A 23,307-nucleotide genomic window follows, 5' to 3' on the forward strand; every position below is an offset into this window, starting at 1 on the left:
GATTTTCTGGTTGGTTATTTTAAGGAAATGAAATTATGGATGATTCTCACTACCACGTATACCATTCACCAGCCTTTGGATTAACATTTACACATGCCTCATGATTCTTCCACGCTCCCCATTCCACACCAAATTTGTCTTTCAATTATTTTTCAGTATTAGCAAATTATTGTTTTGTTTCCCCTGCATCCTTTTTTTTTTCCATCAAAATCTTTGATGTTTTTTCTACTATAAACAATGGCTGAAATCATTATTTCTGCCTTGCTCCGAGTTGTTTTTGAGAGGCTAGCTTCTGCAGTCTCGAAAAAGGTTGCTCCTCGCTCCAAGGAAATTCAGTCCCAGCTCAAGAAATTGGAGACCTCGTTACCTAAGATCCAAGCTCTGCTCAACGATGCTGCTGAAAAGGAAACACAAGATCAAAGAGTTAAAGGTTGGCTTAATCGTCTCCAACATTTAGCTTATGATATCGACGACGTACTAGATGCTTTAGCAACTGATCATGAGCTCACTGATCAGGAACCAGCAAGACACAAAACCAGCAAGGTAAAAAAGCTCATCCCAACTTGTTGCAGTACCAGTGCTTTCTCATCACCATCAGATACTGAGATGCACCAGAAGCTAATTGATATCACCACCAACTTACAACAACTCTATGATGAAAGAAATGATCTTGGTTTGATTGTCAAAGATAAAAGGTCAAAAAGTATAAACAGAATTTACCAGACCTCTTTATTACCACCTGGTATAATCGGACGTCAAGGTGAAAAAGATATTCTGCTGGAGAAATTGTTAGCAGATCATGAACCAGGTGATCAGAACAACTTTAGCATCGTGCCCATCGTTGGTATGGGTGGGAACGGCAAAACCACTCTTGCTAAACTTTTGTACAACGAACCGAAAGTCAAGCACCACTTTGAACTCAAGGCCTGGATTTGTGTCTCAGATGAGTTTGATAGCTTCAATATCGGCAACCTTATCTTTGAATCTGTAGCCGATGAAGAGAAGAAAGAGAAGGAATTTAAAAATCCAAACCTGCTTCAAGAAGCTCTTAGAAATAAACTTGCAGGAAAACGGTTTCTGCTAGTTTTGGATGATGTCTGGAGCGAAAAGATTGAAGATTGGGATACCTTAGTGCCTCCATTTCATTCAGTCGCCCCTGGAAGTAAGATTATCATCACAACTCGAAAGAAACAGTTGGTTCAACAGTTAGGAAACGATGATCCATACCATCTGAAAAAGCTATCACACGAAGATGCACTGACTTTGTTTGCTCAGCATTCACTGGGTTCAACTAATTTTGATTCATATCCAACACTTAGATCATATGCTGAGGGCATCGAGAAAAAATGTGATGGTTTGCCTTTGGCTCTAAAGTTACTTGGAACTTCATTGAAGACAAGAAGAAATGAAGAAGATTGGAAGGAGTTGTTGAATAGTAAGATATGGAGTTTAAAAGATGAAGGCGGTATTCTTCCTGCTCTTCGACTAAGCTACCATGAGCTTTCCGCATGTTTGAAGCAAATGTTTGCATACAGTTCCTTGTTCCCCAAAGATTACGTTTTTGAGAAGGATGACTTGATTTTGTTGTGGATGGCGGAGGGGTTTTTGCACAAATCAACTCCCGGCGAGCCAATGGAAATGGAACGCTTAGGTGAGAAATATTTCGATGAGTTGTTGTCAAAGTCATTTTTTGAACATGTAAATGGTGATAAATCCTTGTTTGTGATGCATGACCTCATGAATGATTTGGCAAAATCTGTTGTTGCTGGAGAATTTTTTCTTAGGTTAGACATTGAAATGAAGTATAAAATTGAAGAAGTTTGAAAGGGTATCGCCACATGTCCTTTGTTCGTGAAAAATTTATGACATGCAAAAAGTTTAAGGCGTTCGAAAGAGCACATAATTTGAGATCATTTTTAGCAGTTCCAATTGTGTTGAGAGATAGGTGGGAAAAATTTCATTTACCGAAAAAGATTTTGGATGGCATTCTTCCACATTTACCATTATTAAGGGTTCTTTGTTTGAGTAAAATATGGATTGATGAGGTGCCAGAGTGTGTTGGTGATTTGAAGCGCCTGCGGTATCTTAATCTATCTCAAACTCCAATCACACATTTACGAGAGAATATTTGTAAACTTTATAATTTACAGACATTGATCGTGTTTGGTTGTGACAAGTTGAGGGAGTTGCCCAACGGCTTCTTGAATCTTAAAAGTTTAAGGCATTTTGACATTGGGGACACTCCGCTTTTGAAAAACATGCCGTTAGGTATTGGTGAGATGAAAAACCTACAAATTCTCTCTAAGATCATTATTGGGGGAGAAAATGTGTTTCCAATAAGTGGGATAAAGGTTTTGAAGAATTTTCGTTGGAGAGTTTGTATCTATGGGCTAGACAAATTGCAAAACAATGATCAAGCACGAGAGGTAAACCTATCACACATGAGGCTTAGTGAGTTGGCGGTGGAATGGAGTGACATGTTTGATAGGTCTCGAAAGCAAATACTTGAGACAGAGGTCCTGGATATGCTTAAGCCTCATAATGATAATCTCAACAAACTTAAAGTTATGTCATATGGGGGCATAGAATTTCCGCAATGGGTGACAGATCCATTATTTATAAGGTTGACTGATGTGTGGATTGATAAATGTAGAAATTGTAAGTTTTTGCCACCATTTGGGCATATGCCATCATTGAAGAAGTTGACTATTGAAAGCATGGATAATGTGAAAGAGGTAGGTATAGAGTTACTCGGCGTTGGTCCTGCAACGTTCCCTTCACCGGAGATTCTAAGATTTCAAAGTATGCCACGTTGGGAGGTATGGTCAGTCAATGTGTTAGGTGTCGCAGTGTTTCCATGCCTTATAGAGCTTCATATAAAAAATTGTCCTAATTTGGCAAGATGGAAGTAGGGATGAGCAAAAGACCCGAAAACCCGTGACCCGTCTTAGACCCGACCCGAATTGACCCGCCCGAAGCTCTAACGGGCCGGGTTACGGTTCAGGTTTTAGTGGATTTTCGGTTTTCGGGTCAGGCCGGTTCAAACCCGGTAAAACCCGTCAAACCCGAAGAAACCCGAAAGTATATGACAAAGCATGTATATGATAAAGCCTGCAAGATTACTTTACATAGATGTGACACTACAATGCTCCATTTATGTATTTAACATTATTATATATATAGTACGTGTACTTCATCAACACTTGCATCTGTTGGATGTGACACCACTTTAGTTTTTATTCGATATTATATGGCCAAATCTTTGCTACACCACTTTACATGTATATTTTAATTGATACTCGTATATTTTTTCTCTCACTCACATGAGGCAACACCCTTTGCTTTCCAATCTTGATTCTTGACAGCAAAAATATGTAATGATATATATACTCTTCATCATCGTCATTGACACCCTCATCTCCATCTCGGTGCTCTTCATCATTTCCATAAACACCATCACAACGAGTCTCTTTTATGTGTTATATATATATATAGTGTATATATCTTGTATTTACTTTATATAACTACAATATACGAGGATGCAAAGCTGCTTTCGAAGATTGTACTACTCATTGTTCAAAACTATTGGAGAAGATAAAAAGATGTGGATTCATAACATATTTCGGGTCACCCATTAAAACCCGAACCCGACCCGGTTAAACCCGGGCCTGAACCGACCCGCCAGGGGGATCAACGGGCCGGGTCTCGGTTCCATTTTTTATGCATTTTCGGGTCACGGGTCTTCACGGTTCGGGCCGGTTTTGAACCCGTGCTCATCCCTAGATGGAAGGTATGGTCAGCCAATGCCGATGTTGGAGCGTTTCCATGCCTTGAAATGCTTGTTGTAAGTTGGTGTGCTAAATTGGAAAAAGTATCACTTGAAGCACTACCTTCGTTGAGGATTTTAAGAATAGATAATTGTAGTGATGTTTTGTTAAAAAGTCTAGTTGGTGTAGCTTCATCAGTCACACATTTAAATATATCTGGTATATCTGGACTTAGTGATGAGGCGTGGGGAGCTGTTGTACAATACCTTGGGGAAATTGAAGAATTAAGAATTGAGAAGTGTACAGAAATAAGAAATTTGTCGGGAATAAGTAGGTGTGGAAAACTGGTGAGGAGGTGGAGGAGGAGGAGGTGGAGGAGGAGAAAAAGAGGAAGAAGGCAGCAACCTCCTCCTTGAAAGATCTCTTAGATCGTTAAGGATATCAGGTTGTGAGAATCTAAAGCATTTGAGTTGTCCAGACAGAATTGAAACGTTGGAGGTATTCCGTTGTGAGAATTTGGAGTATTTAAGTTGTCCAGCTAAAAGCATTCAAGAGTTAAGAATGAATGGACGTAGTTCAATTATAACCGTCTCTTTCTCAACAGAAAGAGGAGGATGGCAGAAGCTTAAGTCACTTTGTGTAACGAAATGCAACTCAGTATTGGAGAAGGAGTTGGAAAAGCATGTGTCCATAATAAACAACAAAAACATTTCACTCAGGCTTCAAGTCTTACATATTGAAGGTTGGGAAAATCTGAATTCAATAACAAAATTTACATGTTTCATTCAGCTCACCAGCTTGATAATAGAAGATTGTGAGAGAATAGAGTCATTCCCTAATTTGCAAGATTTCGTGTTGTTAAAGCACTTGAGAATCGGGAACTGTAGAAGAATGGAGGGTCCTCCTCTTAGAAGAAGCAGTGGTGTAAGTGGGGTTTGGCCTCCAAAATTAGTTCCTTAGTAATAGGGAAGTTGAAGAGGCCCATATCAGAATGGGGCCCACTTCCATCCTCACTAGTTGAACTAACTCTATGGGGTGGATTTGGGTCACTATCTGAAGAAGAAGACGATGTCAAGAATTTCCCAACCTCACTTCTTCCTTATTCATTATCATCATCTCTTACTTCACTTGTATTATGGGACTTTAAGAAACTGGAAAGAATATCACCAGTGGCACTCCAACACCTCACCTCCCTCCGACATCTCTCCATTTGGTTTTGCCCAAAGATGAAAGATCTACCAGAAATGTTGTTGCCTTCACTTTTGAGTTTGAGAATCCTTGCTTGCGATGAACTGAAAGAAAAGATGGTGACTAGAAGCGGCTCCTATTCTCCCCTTCTCTCCCATATCCCTGAAGTGGACATAAAGAACTTTCAAGTGACACGAAGGTAGATATTTCACTATCTCAGCCTTTGACTCCTAATGATACCACTAAAGTTCGTTAAATTTTGCCGCTTAATAATAGTTTATTTACAAAAGTTTTAATACTTTATCATTTTGACCATGTTTTTTTTTTTATGTAACTTGCAGACATTGATAGTGTTTGGCTTTCATAGGTTAAGTTACCTACCAGCTTCTTGAGAGTGGTAGAATTAGAGTTACTTGGCACTAGGCCTACATTCCCTTCACTGAGATTCTGAAACTTAAAGATATGTCAAGGTGGCGAGGTATGGTCAATCCATTCAGGTGTTAGATGCAGTGTTTTCATTCCTTAAAAAGCTTACATAATTTGGTTGAAGTCGCGCTTGATGCACTTCCTTCATTGAGCGTTCTGGATATAAAGGAATGTGGTGTTGGTGTATTGACAAGTATGGTTCATGTAGCTTCATCAGTCGCCGATTTTAGTTTTCATTATCAGGTCTTACTGATTGTGGGGATATGTTGTACAATATCTTGGGGCGGTTGAAGAACTAAACATGTTGAATTGTAATGAAATAAAACACATCTTCAGAGGGTTCTTCCGAATGTCTAGATCTGCCGATGGTAAATGGCAATCCCTGGGACTGTAAACAAGAAAATGTTAATACGAATGACATCCAAAAAGCCCCAAAACAATACTCCGTGCCTGAAGATTCTCCATACTTAAAAGGTTCAGATGATTGAAATTATTAGCGATGTTCTTGATCACATGGGCCTGTTAAGGACAGTAGGACACTGGTATGAAGGTACAATTTTTTTTTGATGTAAATTTACTTAATATTATCTGATTTCCAACTTCCAATGGAGATGATGCAAAATGGCCTCTTGTTTTATGTACTTCCATAGTATCTGATACTCTACGAGTTATAAAAATGGTCTCTTTAGTTATGTCCTTTAAGGAGAGTGATTATGATAAATTCTAAAAGAGGATTATGAATGGATCAATTTGTCGCTATATCTCTAGCAAAAGAGTGAAGAAACGGAATGGGTAGCGTTGAACAGGAAGCTGCTGGTGTATTTTGAATGCATAAAACCTCCTAAATCATTTAATCTTCGAGGTAGGCTAGTAATCATGTGACATGCTAATTATCTATAAAAGATCAGGACAGATAGTGAACTGAGTCAATCCAACCTGACCATCCCTGTTTTGATACCTAAATGACCCATTTAGCGGTTACCCAACCTGCCGTTTATTGGATTCCTTGCATATTTGGACAAATTAAGGGGGTATTTAGTGAACGGAATAACTAGGTGTGTTTAGATTTTCAAAGTAATTACTGCTACTTGAATATTGATAATCAACTTATTTCAAGGCTAAATAATTGAAACACTCAAAACTGAAGTTCACGATAATCCCTTAAGATACATATTTGAACACCATCTAAGAGTTTTTGAACGGTATTTTCTAGTTTTGATGCAGGATGGACATGTTAATGTTAATCTCTCTTATATAATGTCTAACAACCTGTATTTACTCTTTTAAACTTCTAGGTTGTGACAAGACAAAGAATATTCAGACTTACTTGAAACTGCTGGGTCGGGCATAAAGCTAATCTCCCACCACTTCTCACACTTACCATTTATGTACTTTAGACGATATTCCATTGAATGATACTGGAGAAATCACGAAGGTGGCGGGGCCATGCCATTTTTAACAGTTGATCGCAACAGTCTCTTACTTGGGAATATCTGAAGAATATCATGATTGTTCTTTTTGTTGGACTCACGTAGTTGTGACCTTCACCGATCATATATCAGTCCGATATGATAATTGACGAATAATTGAAATCCTTATGTCGGTAATTATACGATGGACGTATTTACCATTAATGACATAATATAGGGTTTCCCATTAGGTGATTAGAATTAAAAGAGACTTATAATACACATTACACAAAACACCAAGGGGGCTAAGTATAAATGTTATATATATAAATATAACATAATCAAGTCATTAGTGACTAATCAATCACTAATCACGGCCACCATTATTTTGTGTATGTTTTCTCTTCTTCCTCATCTAATCTATAATCACCTTAATTTGGGAACCAATCTCAATGGCAAGAATGCTGAATCAACTAACAGGTTCCTCAGGATCTTCAGGTTAGTAATCTTAATCATGTTTTCATTATATTTATAATACAAATCATTATATTTCCAACACTTTTTAGCAAGTTTTAAAGCCGTAGCTCCTTGTTTGCCCTTTGTTATAGTGCAGACTTGCAGCCTATTCGTTTTGGTGCACAAGATTCATAGGTTTTTGTTATTACTGAACTACTAAGGCAATCGATTCCAGCTGCTAATCATCACATGCAGGTATTACCTCAATTTCATTTTACCGTTCCTCTTTTGTTTTGCTCTAAATATTTGAACAAGGAGTTGTATTTCCAAAGTTAAGCTGATAATTTCCATTTTCTCATACACCCTCATGTCAAGTAAGGACATGATCTATATTGGTGTTGGTATCTATGAACAAATAATGTGTTCTCAAAATTTTGAGTTGCTATTGCTCCCTTTTCAAAAAATGTTTCTGTCAGTAAAAGCTTAGAACATACAACTGAAAATTAAGTTTTGTTCCGTAAAACCATTGAGGTGGAAATTTTGACCAATTAACTAGAAAAGCTGCCAAAAGTCTATTTCTAATTGATAGATACAACATTGTATTTAATCAAAGCTGTAGATAATTCATAATTGCTTTAATACTATATTGTGATCAAATAACTTTTTGTACTAGTAAAAGATTAATATAACGGTGTGCAACTGTATGTATACTCTCTGACCGTCTCAAACCAATCTAATTTTGACCTGTTACCCACCTTGACTTGTCTATTGTGGTTAGGCGCTTAGACCATTTATAAAGAAAGGTGAAATGGATAGGTGAAGTGAGGTGCTAAAAAGGTAAATGGTTAATGGTGGGTGCATTACATGCTAGAGATGTTACAAAGTACACATATTGTGATCGGTTTGTAAGATTTGAGTAGAGTCATTGCATCATGACATATCTAATGATTTGAGTTCATTCTTGCTCATGTAGCTTTTAGGTTTCGGTGGAGAAGATTCAATATCAATATTTTCTTCTAAGAAGAATAGAGGTAGTAATTGCGGACTTAGGGTCATTTCTTAAATCTACACAAGTCAAATCTGGAAAGGTCATACATTATTTACTACTCGTAGTGTGACTTCAGTTTTGCAATGACGTCTAAACAAATAAGAGTTTGTTAACATTTTTGTGTTATGCAATTATTTATGCCATTTGATTGGTTTACATTTTAGGTTTTTGGTTCTGGTAAGTTGTAAGATCTATTAGTTCTTACGTTGTTGCTGATGAGAGGAGTAACTATCATGTGCAATTTTGACTTGTGAAATGCTTTTCAGTCTTTTACTTACTCGATGGGGTTCTTGAATAATCTTATATTTCCATAAACCAGCAAGGTGTATTTCTTAATGTATCTTTGTGCACTCAAGCTTGGGGTTATCTAACCTATGAAAGTTATTTTACAAGGGGGACAAAAGAAACTCATGAATAAATTGGCTGATATTGAAGACATGAAGTAAAAACTTTTTTTTTTTTAAAGTTAATTTCGATTAAGACGTGTTGGAGACAACTTTAACCAGCTTTAACCAGCGATTTGTTGGACCGCCAACCCTCTCCTCATGGAAAATATCTTGAGATGAGAAACCCAATACTAAAACCCAATACTAATGAAGTTGAGTCGGTTCAAACACCATAGAAGAGCAACTTCTAATCTAATCATGTAATATTTGCGAAAGTTCTAAAAATTCTATGTTTTTAGATACAATTTATTTTCTATTAAAAGAATCAAATTAGTTACCGGACACAGGAAAATGTTTATTACCATTTCAATGTCACGTGAATTCTCGGTTTTGACCATTACAGCATAAAAATTTTCTTATTAAAGACTCGGACCTTTTTTTTCTCCACTAATAAAGATAAAGAAAACTAGAAAAGTGGTCCAAGGAGATATCGAACGTTGATAACGCATAGCCTGAATCTATGGACTATGGGACGCCATATGTAGACATGGCACCTCCTCACATTGAATCCCTTTACCAACAATACCATTTGCTCCATGTTGACCATTTCACACAAGGCATTACATTAAGATATAGAAATCGATACCATTTATGATTTTGGGTCGAGACTCGAGATTGACCTAGAACTAACTGTTGTTGCGTGCGCATTGATTAGACTTATGCATTTTATGAAAACGGGAACTTTCAACACTATATATATATATATATAATAAGGATAACCGCATAAAATAGAAATGAACTTTACTTGATTTCACGAAATTAGCAATATCCTTTGAAAGTTTTACTTTTTAGAAAGCATCTTTTGTTTATTAGCAGAAAAAGTAACATTTGATCTGGTAACCTGCTGACGTGTCAGTTTCATTTTTAATTCACATAACTAGAAACGAACTTTGGATGAATTCACAAAATTAGCAATGTTATTATTTTAATAATAATAATAATAACAACAACAACAACAATAATAATAATAATACGGTGAATAATTACTTATTATTTTCAAAATAAATCTAATAGATAAATTAATATTTGATACTCTATTTAGCATTTTATATTTCAGTCATTTAGTTTTCTTATATTTATTTTTACTTTATTTGTTTAATCGGAATCATATCATCACAAGGTCAACCGATCAATAACAACCCTAAAACACTTTCTTGGCGTAAAGAGGCATTGCTCTACCTTCGGGGAATCTCTAATAAAATATAAACCCGAATCTCCCTTTTTATAACCTTTGAACCATATTAGGCCAACACGGTTCGGTGCACAATCAATTTCCATTTCTTAATAACTAACATATATCAAGTAATATCAAGGTTCAATGATAAGCTAAATAAAATAAATCACATATTAATATTCTATCTAATAGATTTGATACATATATATATGAAGTTGATCATCTCATAAATAAAAAAGAATATCTTCATGATAACATAAAAATCATGCGTACACCAAAGAATGAATCTTTGTTCTATAAAAAGAGAAGTATACAATAAATGGCGGCATATTAGTGATTTAGAGCAGTATGTGACATTGAAAATAGTGACTTTTTTATACTGAAGTCGGAGAGCGTACAAGATAAGTTGTCGTCTAAAATGAGAAGGGTATAATTGTTTAATTAATAAGATTAGGTATATTTGTTATTTAAGTTTTTAGTTGGAATCTTAGTAATTTTGATAGCATATATGGGTATTATTATTATTATTATTAAATTAAATTAATAACATTGCTAATTCTGTAAATTCATCCAAAGTTCATTTCTAATTCTGTGAATTAAAAATCAAAGTGACACGACAGCAGGTTATCAGGACAGATTTTACTTTTCCTGCTAAAAAACAAAAGATGCTTTTTAAAAAGTAAAACTTTCAAAGGATATTGCTAATTTCGTGAAATTGATTAAATCCCTATATAATAACACTATTTTGTTCCCGTAAACTTCGGGTAATTGAGAAATTCAAATGTTTCTGAATCCACATTTATCTTGGGGTACTAAATTAAACTCGTAATTGTGCGGAATAACTGTAGACATAAATAAAAAAAATACAATAACTGATTGTTACATTATTATTCATAATTTATGATAATATAAAAAACTGTCAGATTACGACTGATACAAACAATAAAATTATTATAGTTAAAAATATATGATATACTTCAAATATGTAAAAGCATGATTATTAAAACATAAGTATTTATAAATCATAAAAATATTTCTTATGATATATAATTATTAAATAATAATATAATAAATACTTTTCAACATAATAAACATAATATAATAAATAATCTTATTTGATAAAATATAATTATCATTGAATTAATAAAAGAACGTAGTATAATGCATATAATTTTTGTATTTATATAGAAAATTAATATTAATGATTAGGATTTTGATTAAAATTGACGATTAAGATCATACATGGTGACATAATTGAGAAAAAGACACCTCATTAAAATCCGATGTGACAAAAAACTAAACATGTCATATAGAAAAAAACATATCATCTCTTAAAGAGATATATATGTTTTAACATCGTTGTTTTAAAAAAAATTTATTAATTAATTGCATCAATAATAAAACAATACAAAATTTAGCCACTTATACATATACATATTCACCATTGGAGTCGTACATTAATAATAAAACAAAACAAAAATTTTAGTTATTTATACATATATCCACTATTGTAGTTGACTTGTTGTCATATATTTTTTGTTGTTTAGTTTTTATTTAATTTTTTTAAGTTTTGTTAGTGACAGCCTTTAGGACGTTTGGTATTAATTAATTTGATGCATTAAAATTTGCGAAAATTCAGGGGTGTCATGATATATAAAATACTAATTTTTATGCATGTAATAAGCTCTTAATGACAACCATTTTATTATTATTTGATATATAAATTCGGGGTTGTCATTATCATTTTTAAAATTTTTATTATTATTAATTAATGATAATTAAGACAAATGTTTAGGAATAATTTAAATGACATGAAATGCTTAAAAATAGGAAACTAATGGAAAAATGACACCTAATGAAAAATCTTATATGGCATTATCTCCTTATTGCCAGCTAAGTAAAATTTATCCTCTCTTAGTTATACAGAGATATGTCTCTACACAAATGCTCCATTGTTACTTATTTTGATAATTGAAATATTATGATAGAACTAATTAAATGCTTCATATCACATTTTTCTATTTATTAGCTTAAAAAAAGTTAGATGTTTGAATATCAACGAATATATTTGTGAAATGTGGTTTTCTTATTATGAGAGCAAGTATCCACGCATTACGACGGTGAGATGGTGATACTGATAAGTCATAGCCTATGATAGGTCATAGGAGATGATATGTCACGCCAAATATTTTAGCCATACGGGCTCCAACCTCAGATTTAAAAATTCGTCGAAAGTATATATCGAATGACATCTCTAATGAAAAGCATGAAATTTTAAGAACACCCATATAATTTTTATAATTTATCGATTTACGGTTTTTGAGATAAAAGATTTTGAAAAAAATAGAGGAATAAAATGATTTTTGGAGGAAAGAGAAAGTTGTAGGAATTGATGTATGGTACATTATGTATTATCATTTGTACATTGTTAAAATTAAAAGTTAAAAGTTGAAACCTTATTTGCTTTATAATATAATATAAAAATATAGATTAGAAAAGAAAAAGGAAAAACCAAAATCCCATTTAGATAAGTTGGGCTAACTAGCTGGACTTTATAAATTCTTTTGTTTAAAAACCTTCCAGCCCATTTTATATATATAAACCTAGACACAGCAAAACCCTAGTTCAGTAGTTCCTGCCGCACCCTCCTCAACAGGGTATGCAAAATTCCTCTTTTTATGTATATATCGCATTCATATATCTCTATATATTCTGGTCTAATATAAAAATTTGTTTGTGTTCTTATTTGTTCAGTTTAATCGATTGATTCTCTTAGCAATGGCACCTAAAGGTTCGTTCATTTTTATTTTCATTTTATTATTAATTATATATATATATATATTCATGTATGTATTTCTCCACTTATATATATATATATATATTTAGGTTTAGCTACTAAATAGAAATTCGTAATTGTATTCAAGTGAGTGTAACATGAACTAGGTGAAGTTAATTGTTGTATAAAAGCTTGTTATTTTTGAGAAATTAGTTCTGGTAAACCTGTGTATTCATTTTAGGAACATTTTTTTTTCTGATTTCTAGTCAAAATAATGATTTTGCTTTGTATATCTTGCTGTTTTTTTTGTGTCTGATTTATGTTGTTGTTGTATACTTAGCCGGTTTTAAGCATGTTGTATATAAAAAAGGTCCAGACCTGTTGACATTGATATTGTTAATTACTTTTATATACGTAGTATTAGATTATATGTTTTGACATTTTCGAATGGTTTTGTGTCATATGAAGAGATACTCGACTCTTTTGGATTATCTTAATTATAGATTTATGTGTTGTTTGATGCCGATTCATGGTTGTGATTACATTCATATAGCTGTGTATATCAGAATAATGATGTTGTATACTAGTTTTCTGCTAAAATATGTCGGTCTTTTACAGCTGACGCTAAGAAAGGCGGTGATGTAAAAGCTCAGGCTCTAAAGACAGCCAAGGCTGTGAAGACTGGTTCAACGTTCAAGAAGGTTAAGAAGATCCGAACCACGACCACATTTCACCGCCCAAAGACCTTGAAGACAGATAGAAACCCCAAATACCCTCGTATCAGTGCCCCGCCTAGAAACAAATTGGACCACTATCAGATTCTTAAGTTTCCATTGACCACTGAATCGGCAATGAAAAAGATTGAGGACAACAACACTCTTGTCTTCATTGTTGACATCCGTGCTGACAAAAGGAAGATTAAAGCTGCAGTCAAGAAGATGTATGACATCCAGACCAAGAAAGTCAACACTTTAATCAGGTATTTCAGCACACACTCTCTCTCTCTCTATATATATTTTGAATAATGGTTCATTGATTCCTAGCTAGTTGAGCTCGTTCGGTATAAAGTATCAACTCAAAAAAAGGGTAACGGGTTACCAAGTGATTTCTTAAGTCAAAATTGAACATGGTTTGTCAGGCCTTGCATATAGTTTGTCCATTTTTATTGTAGAGGGTTCATGGGTAAATACGATTATACGAATATACAAACAGTATCGTTAAAATAACATCTTTATTTTTGAACCAGTTAACTCGTCTGGTTGCATTCATGCATTTGTTGTCACTTTCTTCGAATCTGTATTGTTTGACTTGCTTATGTTATGTTATTAGCTATACTTTTCTTTCTCATTTGACCTGTTCGAGACATGATTTGAATCAACCCATTGATTACTAAATGATTTAACTGGTAGCATTTTTTTAAGCGAGAATCAAGAAGTTCAGGTTTCTTTCCAGAAGTCTTTTCTCTCAACCATAAAAATCAAAGATAACTTAATGAAGTTTTAAGTAAACAATCTATTTGTAGTTGGAGTTTTGCATAAATCCATGTTTCTCTGCTTTCGCTTACACTATATATTGATGAATCAACAAGCATTTTGGTTTATTCTTCTTTTAAATGTTATGCAGACCTGACGGCACAAAGAAGGCATATGTTAAACTAACTCCAGACTATGATGCTTTGGATGTTGCGAACAAGATTGGAATTATCTAAGCTATGCCGTTTTTTTTAAGTTGAAGGGTTATCGTCAGTATGACAATTTATTAGTTATGTTGTCTTGGATTGTTCACAAAAAAAGTTGTGTTTGCATTAATTTGCGGTTTTGAATTTTGCTATTAGTTGGAGTTATGTTATGATGTGCATGTTTTTCTACCTTTATTGTTCATCATAACTTATTGATACATGTCTCTTGCTTCAGTCTTCTTTCAATTCTTGCTTAGCAACCAACTCTACCTGGGTTATTTGCTGAGACCATGAATTTGAAGCGTTGCTGAATGCTCCATTATTCTAGTAATTTATGTTCAAGTTAAAATGAACCTACCAAAACAGAATATTATTCTAGTATGAACTGGTCAAGTTAGTAATGTTATTTTAGAAAACTACCTTGTTAGAATGCTCCAGTATTTTAGTAATTTTGTTATCATGAAAGAGCAATTGCTCTTCGTATGATACTTGCAAGCTCTGATGTTGCTAAAGGGCGTCCTTCCAGATCAAAAATGTGCTTAACAGGGTGTTTCTGTCTTAAGGGCGCTTAGCTTGTTTTTAAAATCACTACGTTGGTGTTAAATCTTTGAAATGTTTTGGTTCTTTTTTGAGTAATATTTTTTATTCCAAGTTTATTTATTGCGATTGGCTAGTCAATACCTAATTTGGTTAAAGTCTCGCTTGAAGCACTTCCATCAATGAGGGTTCTGGATATAAAGTAATGTGGTGATGGTGTGTATTGACAAGTCTAGTTCATGTAGCTTCTTCGGTCACCGTCTCACCGATTTGAGTATATGTTTTCTTGTCTTAGTAGTGTGGTGTGGGGAGGTGTTGTACAATATCTCCAGGCATTTGAAGAATTAAGCATGTGGAATTGTAATAAATACGATATTTGTGTTGCTGATGTCTTTGTTAGCGTGATGCAACTTATGTGAAGTCTTGAAACTCGATAATCTGAGGACTGTTATCATTGTCTCAGACTCTGATAGCTTGATAAATGACAATACTATAAGTTGGTCTAACCGGGCTTTATCTTGGAAGGCGAGTATTTTGATATCTTGGTGTCTGTATAAAAGTTCGTTCTTGTTTACTAATGGTTAAAAAAAAAAGCTTTCCACTTGAGAAAGTAGAGTTAGAAATTTTGACCCATACATCTGTATATTGTTTCTCTCTAAAGAAAGTGAGAGAAAGTTTTTAACACGTTGAAAGTTGTCCGACTTACTAAATCGTTTTTACACAAAGAAAATGAGAAACCTTTTAATTACCCTATATTTAACTCATAATTTAAGTTAGAGAAAATCGCGACAATAACCAATTTTCGTTACGATCGTATCAAAATAGCCAAGCTTTTTTGGATTATCACAAAATAGTCAACAAAATCGCAACAAAAAATGAAAATCGCAACAAAAAATGCCAAAATCGCAACAAAAAATGGAAATCGCAACAAAAAACGCGAAATCCCAAATCGCAGTTCGCAACAATTTGACTTTGACTTTTTTTTTTAAGGATACTAGTTTATTATATTAGACATAATACAAAACTTCAAATAAGCCATAAACTTTCATTAATTTTAAAAAAACAATACAACTAAATAAAACATAACATTTATTTAAAATATAAAACATTAAAAAATTAAAACATACAAAATATTAACCTACAACACAAAATACATAAGAAACATACTAATAATGTTTTAGTATGAAAAACATCTGAATTATTAGGCCCCTCCTTATAGGAATATACTTTAAACCCACGTTTAACACTATTCATTAGTTTCTCTCTCTTCTAGACACACCAAGAACATCCTCTCCTAATAACTCCCACTTCTAACACTATTCATCTATTATTTTATTATATCATTTTTATTTTTCACAAAATTAAAAAAAAAAACATTTTATTATAATTAAAACACATTACATTATCTACCAATATATATATATATATAACAAGGTGATAAATTCATTCCTAAACAAACAAGAACCTTTGGATGGATTTCATCTTTGATTTAAAGCCATTAGATCAAATTTAATTATTTTATCTTTCTTAAATGACAATATTAATACTTATATTTTTATGATTATACAAAAAATACCCCTTTAAATTTAATTTACACTTTTTGATTTTTCATCACAAATTTACACTTTTTACCCAATAATTTTAATCAAGAAAATTAAAAATAATAGTTAACATATATATATATATATATATATATATACTCCTTTAAATTTAATTTACACTTTTTGGTTTTTCATCATAAATTTACACTTTTTACCCAATAATTTTAATCAAGAAATCAAAAATAGTAGCTAATATTTATATATCTAATAGAATGATTGTTAGTATTATTTTTTTAATATATTATTATATTATATATAATTAATGACATTTAAAATTTTTATAATATCATAAGTTGACAAATTTTAAAAAGGTAAGAATTAAACCACTAGAAAATATGAAGTTACATTAATCGTCGATTAGATTCCTATTTACAGTGACTAGACACTTTTATAACAAACCTTAGTCATTGTTTCTCATATATATTTATGTGTTATTTAACCACACTTTTGAAAAAGGGATACATCATCTATCAGAGGTCTCGCTAAGTAAAATTTTCGTTTTTTTTAGATAACTTCTATTCATCCGGATATGTCTGCATTGTCAATGCACTTGTGTTTTAACGTTTTGCTCGAATAGTTTAGTTATACACTAAAATTTCTAAGCAATTTAATTGTCAATCTATATATTCCAATAAAATAATAGTCAGCATATTTTAATTGAAATATTTGAGATATGTTTCATTTAAATTATATAAATCAACTTTCTATAAAAATAGTAAGCTACTCCCTCCGTCGCATCAAAAGTGTCCACTTTTGAATTTTTAAAGTCTTTGTCTCGCAACTTTGACCTTAAATATTTTTATTTATAATGTATAATATTTGATGAAAGTTATATGAGTTGATAAAGGTTTCGATATGTTTTCATTGAGTATAACTTATCAAATATTATATAATGCAATAAGAATATTTATAGTCAAAGATACAAAAGAAAGACTTTGACAAAATAAAAGTGGACACTTTTAATGGGATGAAGGGAGTATATTTTAAACCATGAAAAGGTAAAATTAAATATTAATAATGTTGTAACACCCTGTATCTACAATATTATATTATACATATATATATATATATATATAATGTCTGGTTTAGTCAAATTATCAACGGCAGTGTTTAGAAGGCTGAGTTTAGCTTAGGTGAGTGACAACTTTGAGAACATCAACTTTTAACATTGATCTGCAATTTTGGAGCATGTGGTGACAGAGAAGATGCACTCTATTAAACAAAATAAAATAAATTATCGAAATTAATAATATATAATTTAGCTTGTTAAGATGCGTGACTATTGTGATTAAATATTGTAAAAGAGTTTGAAAAAAAATATAACGTTTTTATATACAACTATATCATCAATGTATTGTACATTTACCCAAACAAAAAAAAAACAATTTTCCAACCTGTTTTTTTTTTCTTATTATATTAAAAATCAAAACAACTTAAAAATTTTGCTCTACCTATAGAGAGGTTTATCTCAAGACTATTGTTTCCAACCAAGTGATGTACTTTTAAAGAAGAGACTTATGACAACAAAGTCAACGTTTGTATGTATTCTTTATTTATTAATATTTTGCAGGAACAAAATTACAAATATACCCTTAAAAAAGTTTACATTGTACAAAAATTGGAGTTAGACTCTATCCATGGTTATATTTCATAAATTTTGCAAAGTTATTACACAATAAAATCTAAACTCAATACTAATGCGTTGTCTATGATGGATTCTAACTCGGCAATTCAAAATATTTATGATATATTATTTTTCTTTATTTCGATTGATAAATATCACAATTTCATTTTATTTTTTTGTGTGGAAGGGGTAAGGGAGGAGGGGGAGGGGGGTCGAACTCGGAAAATGAAATGTAATGGATCTAATGGAAGACAATTGTCAGGTTAAAAAGTGGGTGGTTTAGGTTTTGGTGGTCTAGATACTCTTAATTTAGCATTGATATGTACAAATTGATATATGACATGTGGTTCAAAATCTGAATTACGTAGGTTTAAAATCATCAATGTGATTCATGGTTATGAGAGTCTGCGTTCCTGTATAAAACAAATGGTAATAATATATGGGCAAATATATGTTCCTCATTCTCTGAGGCATACTCGATTGCTAGCCCCCTTAGGATGTTATTAAAAAACAGTTGGGAGTGAAAATAAGACAAGATTCACCAAATTGGAGTGGGACTCCATCCAAGGTTATATTTCAAAAAATTTGCAAAGTTATTATAGAATAAAATCTAAACTCAATACTAATGCGTTGCTATGATATATTCTAACTCGGTAATTCAAAGTATTTAGGATATATTATTTTCTCTCTTTCGATTAATAAAGATCACAACTTCATTTTTTTTGGTGGAAGGGGTAAGGGAGGAGGGGGGGGGGGTCGAACTCGGAAAAGGTAATGGATCTACTAGAAGATAATTGTCAGGCAAAAAAGTGGGTGGTTTAGGTTTTGGTGGTCTGGACACTCTCAATTTAGCATTGATATGTACAAATGAATATGACATGTGGTTTAAAATCTGAATTACGTGAGGTTTAAAATCATCAATGTGATTCGATGTTCTAAGTCTGCGTTCCAGTGTAAACAAATGGTAATAATATATGGAAAAATATATGTTCCTCATTCTCTGAGACACACCCGATTGCTAGCCCCCTTAGGATGTTATTAAAGAACAGTTGGGAGTGAAAATAAAACAAGATTTTGGAATGTTCATTGGCTTGATGGTGGCAGTCTTACAACTCGGTTTAGAAGGTTGTATGCCTTGGCACCATCTAAAGAATGTGTCATATGTGATATTTTTTATGATTTTAAATGAAAATTCGAATGACATTGAGATATTTGTGATGACATAGATAAGCAATAACTTTTGACATTGAATAATTTATTTAATCAGTAAGACTTAATGAGCAACAAGTGTTTGTGAATATATCAAGGTAAAAAAAACAAATGTTAATAAAGTGAAATTGAATATTTTAATTTGTTAACTATTAATTAAGAAAATAGTATTTTAGATATATATAAGTATAAAAATATATTTACCCGCGTATTACGCCGGACAATAATCTAGTTTAAAAATAAAAGACAACACAAAATTAAAAAAGACAGTACTTGAAAATACATTACATTACTTAATTAAAACACATTACAATTACTCTTCATCTTCATCATCCTTTATTGACATTTTTCCTAAGCCACGGTAAGCGCTTTCGTTAAGCCACCACTTGTCGTATTGCGGACATTTGACTTCATCGGTTGTTTTGCCTTCTCCACAATTGTCGTGGTACGATTCGGCCAAAGTGCATTTAGTTGTATTCTGTTTTTAAAATTAATGAAAGTTTAGTGTTTATTTGAAGTTTTGTATTCATGTCTAATATAATAAACTAGTATCCTTAAATAAAATAAATAAATAAAAAAGAGTCAAAGTCAAACTGTTGCGAACTGCGAGTTGCGATTTCGCGTTTTTTGTTGCGATTTTGGCATTTTTTGTTGCGATTTCGCGTTGTTTGTTGTGATTTGGCGTTTTTTGTTGCGATTTTCATTTTTTTGTTGCGATTATGTTGGCTATTTTGTGATAGTCAAAAATACCTTGGCTATTTTGGTACGATCGCAACAAAATTTGGCTATTGTCGCGATTTTCTCTTTAAGTCATTCAAAAGAATGTTTTACAGAGCGTCAAAGAAACCCTTCCATTGATTTGATTTCTATAAGAAGCACAAAATGATGTTGATTTTTGCAGGCATAGTGAGCTATCATTGAGCCTGGCTGTCTATTTTTAGACGATGTGGTAATCCGACCTACAACCGACCTGCTTCGGCGTTGTATACATTCCTAAACCCGCCTAGTTGTACATAACTTTTTTTTTTGAAATGTAGAGCGGATAAATGATTAATACCCTCAATTTTGATGTACCCACGCTGGGTTCAAATCCTGACAATTAATGTCTTAAAGGTTTACTCTCTCATCTCATGTGTACATATTTCTTAACTTCTATTTGACTTGTCCGAAAAGGTACGCTAATATTTTATGGGTAAACTTGTTATTGTTACTCGATATAGAAATAGTTACAAACAACATTATTTAACATTAATTCCTCTCTAAACAATAAACATGGTTGTAACATTTGTTATATTTTTACACAATTTCTTTTGCCTTGTTACATTCTCCTACTCCTATTTCAACGAGTATCATAGTAATATGATAGTTATAACATCCAGATGAAAGTTATTTTTATGTTTCGTCCATGTGGTTTACATGATGCTTCCACTTTCATTCCTAACTTTGAGGGAGGGATGAACACTCCCTCCCTTATCGAAAATACCTTGAGAGTCCCGTGTCAACATTTTGGGTCCCCACCCCAAACATTGATGTTGATAGGTAGTCAAAGTTATTATTGATGTACTTTCAAGAAGGGATTAGTATATGGAGATGTAATGAACTATACACAAATGTTTATGTTATATAATGAACTATTCAGATGTTTATTGTATGCAATGAACTTTCAAATCTCGGTTATTGGATGTATGCGACCAATCAAAAACTTACAAGTGGTAGCTTATATGGTTACCACATATACCCAGATACATCCAATAACCGGGATTGAAAGTTCATTACATATAATAAACATTCGAGTAATTCATTACACAATATAAACATTTGTGTATAATTCATTACATTCCCATGTACTTATCTCTTTCAAGAATTATGGTTGAAAATTGTGTTATTGTGTACGAGAACCACATGAATAAAAAGTGTCAATTAACTCTAAAAATTATACTGTAACACTTTACAAGATGTGATGCAACATTTTTTTCCTTCTATAAAGTCTTCAAACTCTTGAGGATCACATTTAACTCGAAGTTTATGTTTATAATATGAATATAAGTTTGAACACATCATATAAGCCCTTGTTTCAAAGTTAATTGGTGTTTCATTCTAAAATCATTTATTAATATGATAGAACTTAGTCCTGATAACTTCTAAATATATGTTTTAGTGAAACTTCCGTTTGTACCAAACATAAAAGTTGATGAAGGTATATGGGTGACACGTACACTTTACTAACTAAAAATTGATAACTTGGCCTTGATGAATATATGTAAATTATATGGGCCATAAGGATAAAAGTTGTGAATTTGAAGAAGCTAGAGATCATGATCATGGATTGAAAGAGAAATCCTAAAATGACGTTTAAAACAAAACGTGAGGTGTTTTGTTGTGTGTCTATACGAGAAAGAAGGGTGTTCTCCAATGTTTAGACCGAACCAAATGATTAGAAAAGGATGAGACAATTAGAGATTGATGGGACTGTATAACCTCCATTCGGCCGTACGTATGATTTGTCAACAACAATAACAACAACAATAACAGTACTCAATCCCTGAAAAGCGGGATATGAGGGAGATGAAATGTATTGTCTCTTTTAATGTAAAAATAAATATGTTTCCATGAGTATTTATGGCCAAACGGAGAAGGAACATGTGACTGTAAAAGGTAAACCATACTTGTCGGCCACCGTAACACATGGTAATGCTTTTTTGAAAAAAATATTTTTACATATCAAAAAGTATTTTTTTAAAAACTAGATGGTACCCGCGCGTTACAGCGGTAACTAAAAAAACAAGACCTGTTTAGCAATAATAAATCCCATGGCTTGATGACTAACTGAACATCTCAAAATTGGATCCAACTAAAAATACATCGCAAGTCTCCTTTGTGAAGGTATATTAAATAAATCAAAACACATGACAAAGGACAAACATATAACCATTAGCAATACTTGCATTCAACTGCTTCTAGTTAGACATGATAAGCAACATGTCCCAACACTTCATTGGGATCTTTGGCGTTTCATGTACTTGTGAATAAGCTCTTTGACTATTAAATAAAATTGTTTGTTTTCAAGTAAAGCAATCAAATAAGAACTCTAGATCGTTGTTATAATAATCGACCGGATGAATGTATATACCGTGCTAGCTTTGCGGGAGTGTATTTTATCGCTGAATTGGCCACTACAAACAACAATATCCGTTATATCATCCTCGTCGATGTTTTCAGCCCTATCCATTACTGCATGACTCTCTATCAATTCTATAAAACATATCTTTCAACAAATATAAGAAAATCCATTACACACATATAAGAAAATACAATTGGGTAACGGGTCAAATGATTATGGGTTGAGAAGGGTCAGCTTTAGCATGGGCCAAAACCTAAGTAGTCAAGGACATAAATTTCAGTGTTTCGGTCACGGACTGGTATACGAAATATCGTTTTTTTCGGTGGTATTTCGGTAATTCTAATATTATATATGTATATATATATATACATAAATAAGAGTAAAAGATAAAACCTGGAAGTGCTGAAACAGAATTCACCGAAATTTCAGAAATTTCGGTCATTTCGGTGGTATTTCGGTCAAATTTCGGTCAAAACCACCAACAATTTCGGAAACGATATATAAACCGAAATTCAATACCGAAATTATTTCCCACCACCGAAAATTTCACCGAAATTTCACCGAAATTGATAACATAGGCCAAAACATACCGAATTGAGTTATAATCACCTATTCAATGAAAATGTAAGTGTTCACCTTTTTTAAAGAACCGGCCAATTTTTGTTCTCAATTATATAAAGGTCATACCCAAAACACACAATTAACGGGAGAAACACATACCAAAAAACATACCATAAATATCAATAATAAATTTAAAGCTTTCATTTTTTAACCAATAATTTACCAAAAATACTTAAATTACATATTCAAAGCATTACATGCAAATCTACAATATCGTAAACAATTA

General features: G+C 32.6%; 3 protein-coding genes across 3 annotated transcripts; all 3 read left to right on the forward strand.

Moving 5' to 3' along the window:
• The first annotated feature begins 237 nt into the window (after positions 1-237).
• Positions 238-1,824, forward strand: LOC122610670 (putative disease resistance RPP13-like protein 1). Its single transcript, XM_043783640.1, has one exon. It carries the CDS (start codon positions 238-240, stop codon positions 1,822-1,824), a length of 1,587 nt encoding a protein of 528 aa, XP_043639575.1.
• Positions 1,825-1,862: 38 nt separating this feature from the next.
• Positions 1,863-2,912, forward strand: LOC122610672 (putative disease resistance protein At3g14460). The gene has a single exon (XM_043783641.1). The coding sequence runs from the start codon at positions 1,863-1,865 to the stop codon at positions 2,910-2,912; it is 1,050 nt and encodes a 349-aa protein (XP_043639576.1).
• A 9,586-nt stretch (positions 2,913-12,498) lies between these two features.
• On the forward strand, positions 12,499-14,557 carry LOC122578579 (60S ribosomal protein L23A-like). Its single transcript, XM_043750563.1, has 4 exons — positions 12,499-12,571; positions 12,669-12,705; positions 13,309-13,669; positions 14,314-14,557. The coding sequence occupies exons 2-4, from the start codon at positions 12,693-12,695 to the stop codon at positions 14,396-14,398; spliced, it is 459 nt and encodes a 152-aa protein (XP_043606498.1). The 5' UTR covers positions 12,499-12,571; positions 12,669-12,692; the 3' UTR covers positions 14,399-14,557.
• Positions 14,558-23,307: the final 8,750 nt, after the last annotated feature.

This window comes from Erigeron canadensis, chromosome 8, assembly GCF_010389155.1.
Source record: "Erigeron canadensis isolate Cc75 chromosome 8, C_canadensis_v1, whole genome shotgun sequence".
In the NCBI taxonomy this organism is placed as follows: Eukaryota; Viridiplantae; Streptophyta; class Magnoliopsida; order Asterales; family Asteraceae; genus Erigeron; species Erigeron canadensis.

Excerpts from the sequence above, each read along its gene's own strand:
- LOC122610670 (XM_043783640.1), top strand. The coding sequence starts at position 238 with ATGGCTGAAATCATTATTTCTGCCTTGCTCCGAGTTGTTTTTGAGAGG.
- LOC122578579 (XM_043750563.1), top strand. Across the intron at positions 13,670-14,313 it reads AAAGTCAACACTTTAATCAG|ACCTGACGGCACAAAGAAGG; the intron begins GTATTTCAGCAC and ends AATGTTATGCAG.
- LOC122610672 (XM_043783641.1), top strand. The coding sequence starts at position 1,863 with ATGACATGCAAAAAGTTTAAGGCGTTCGAAAGAGCACATAATTTGAGA.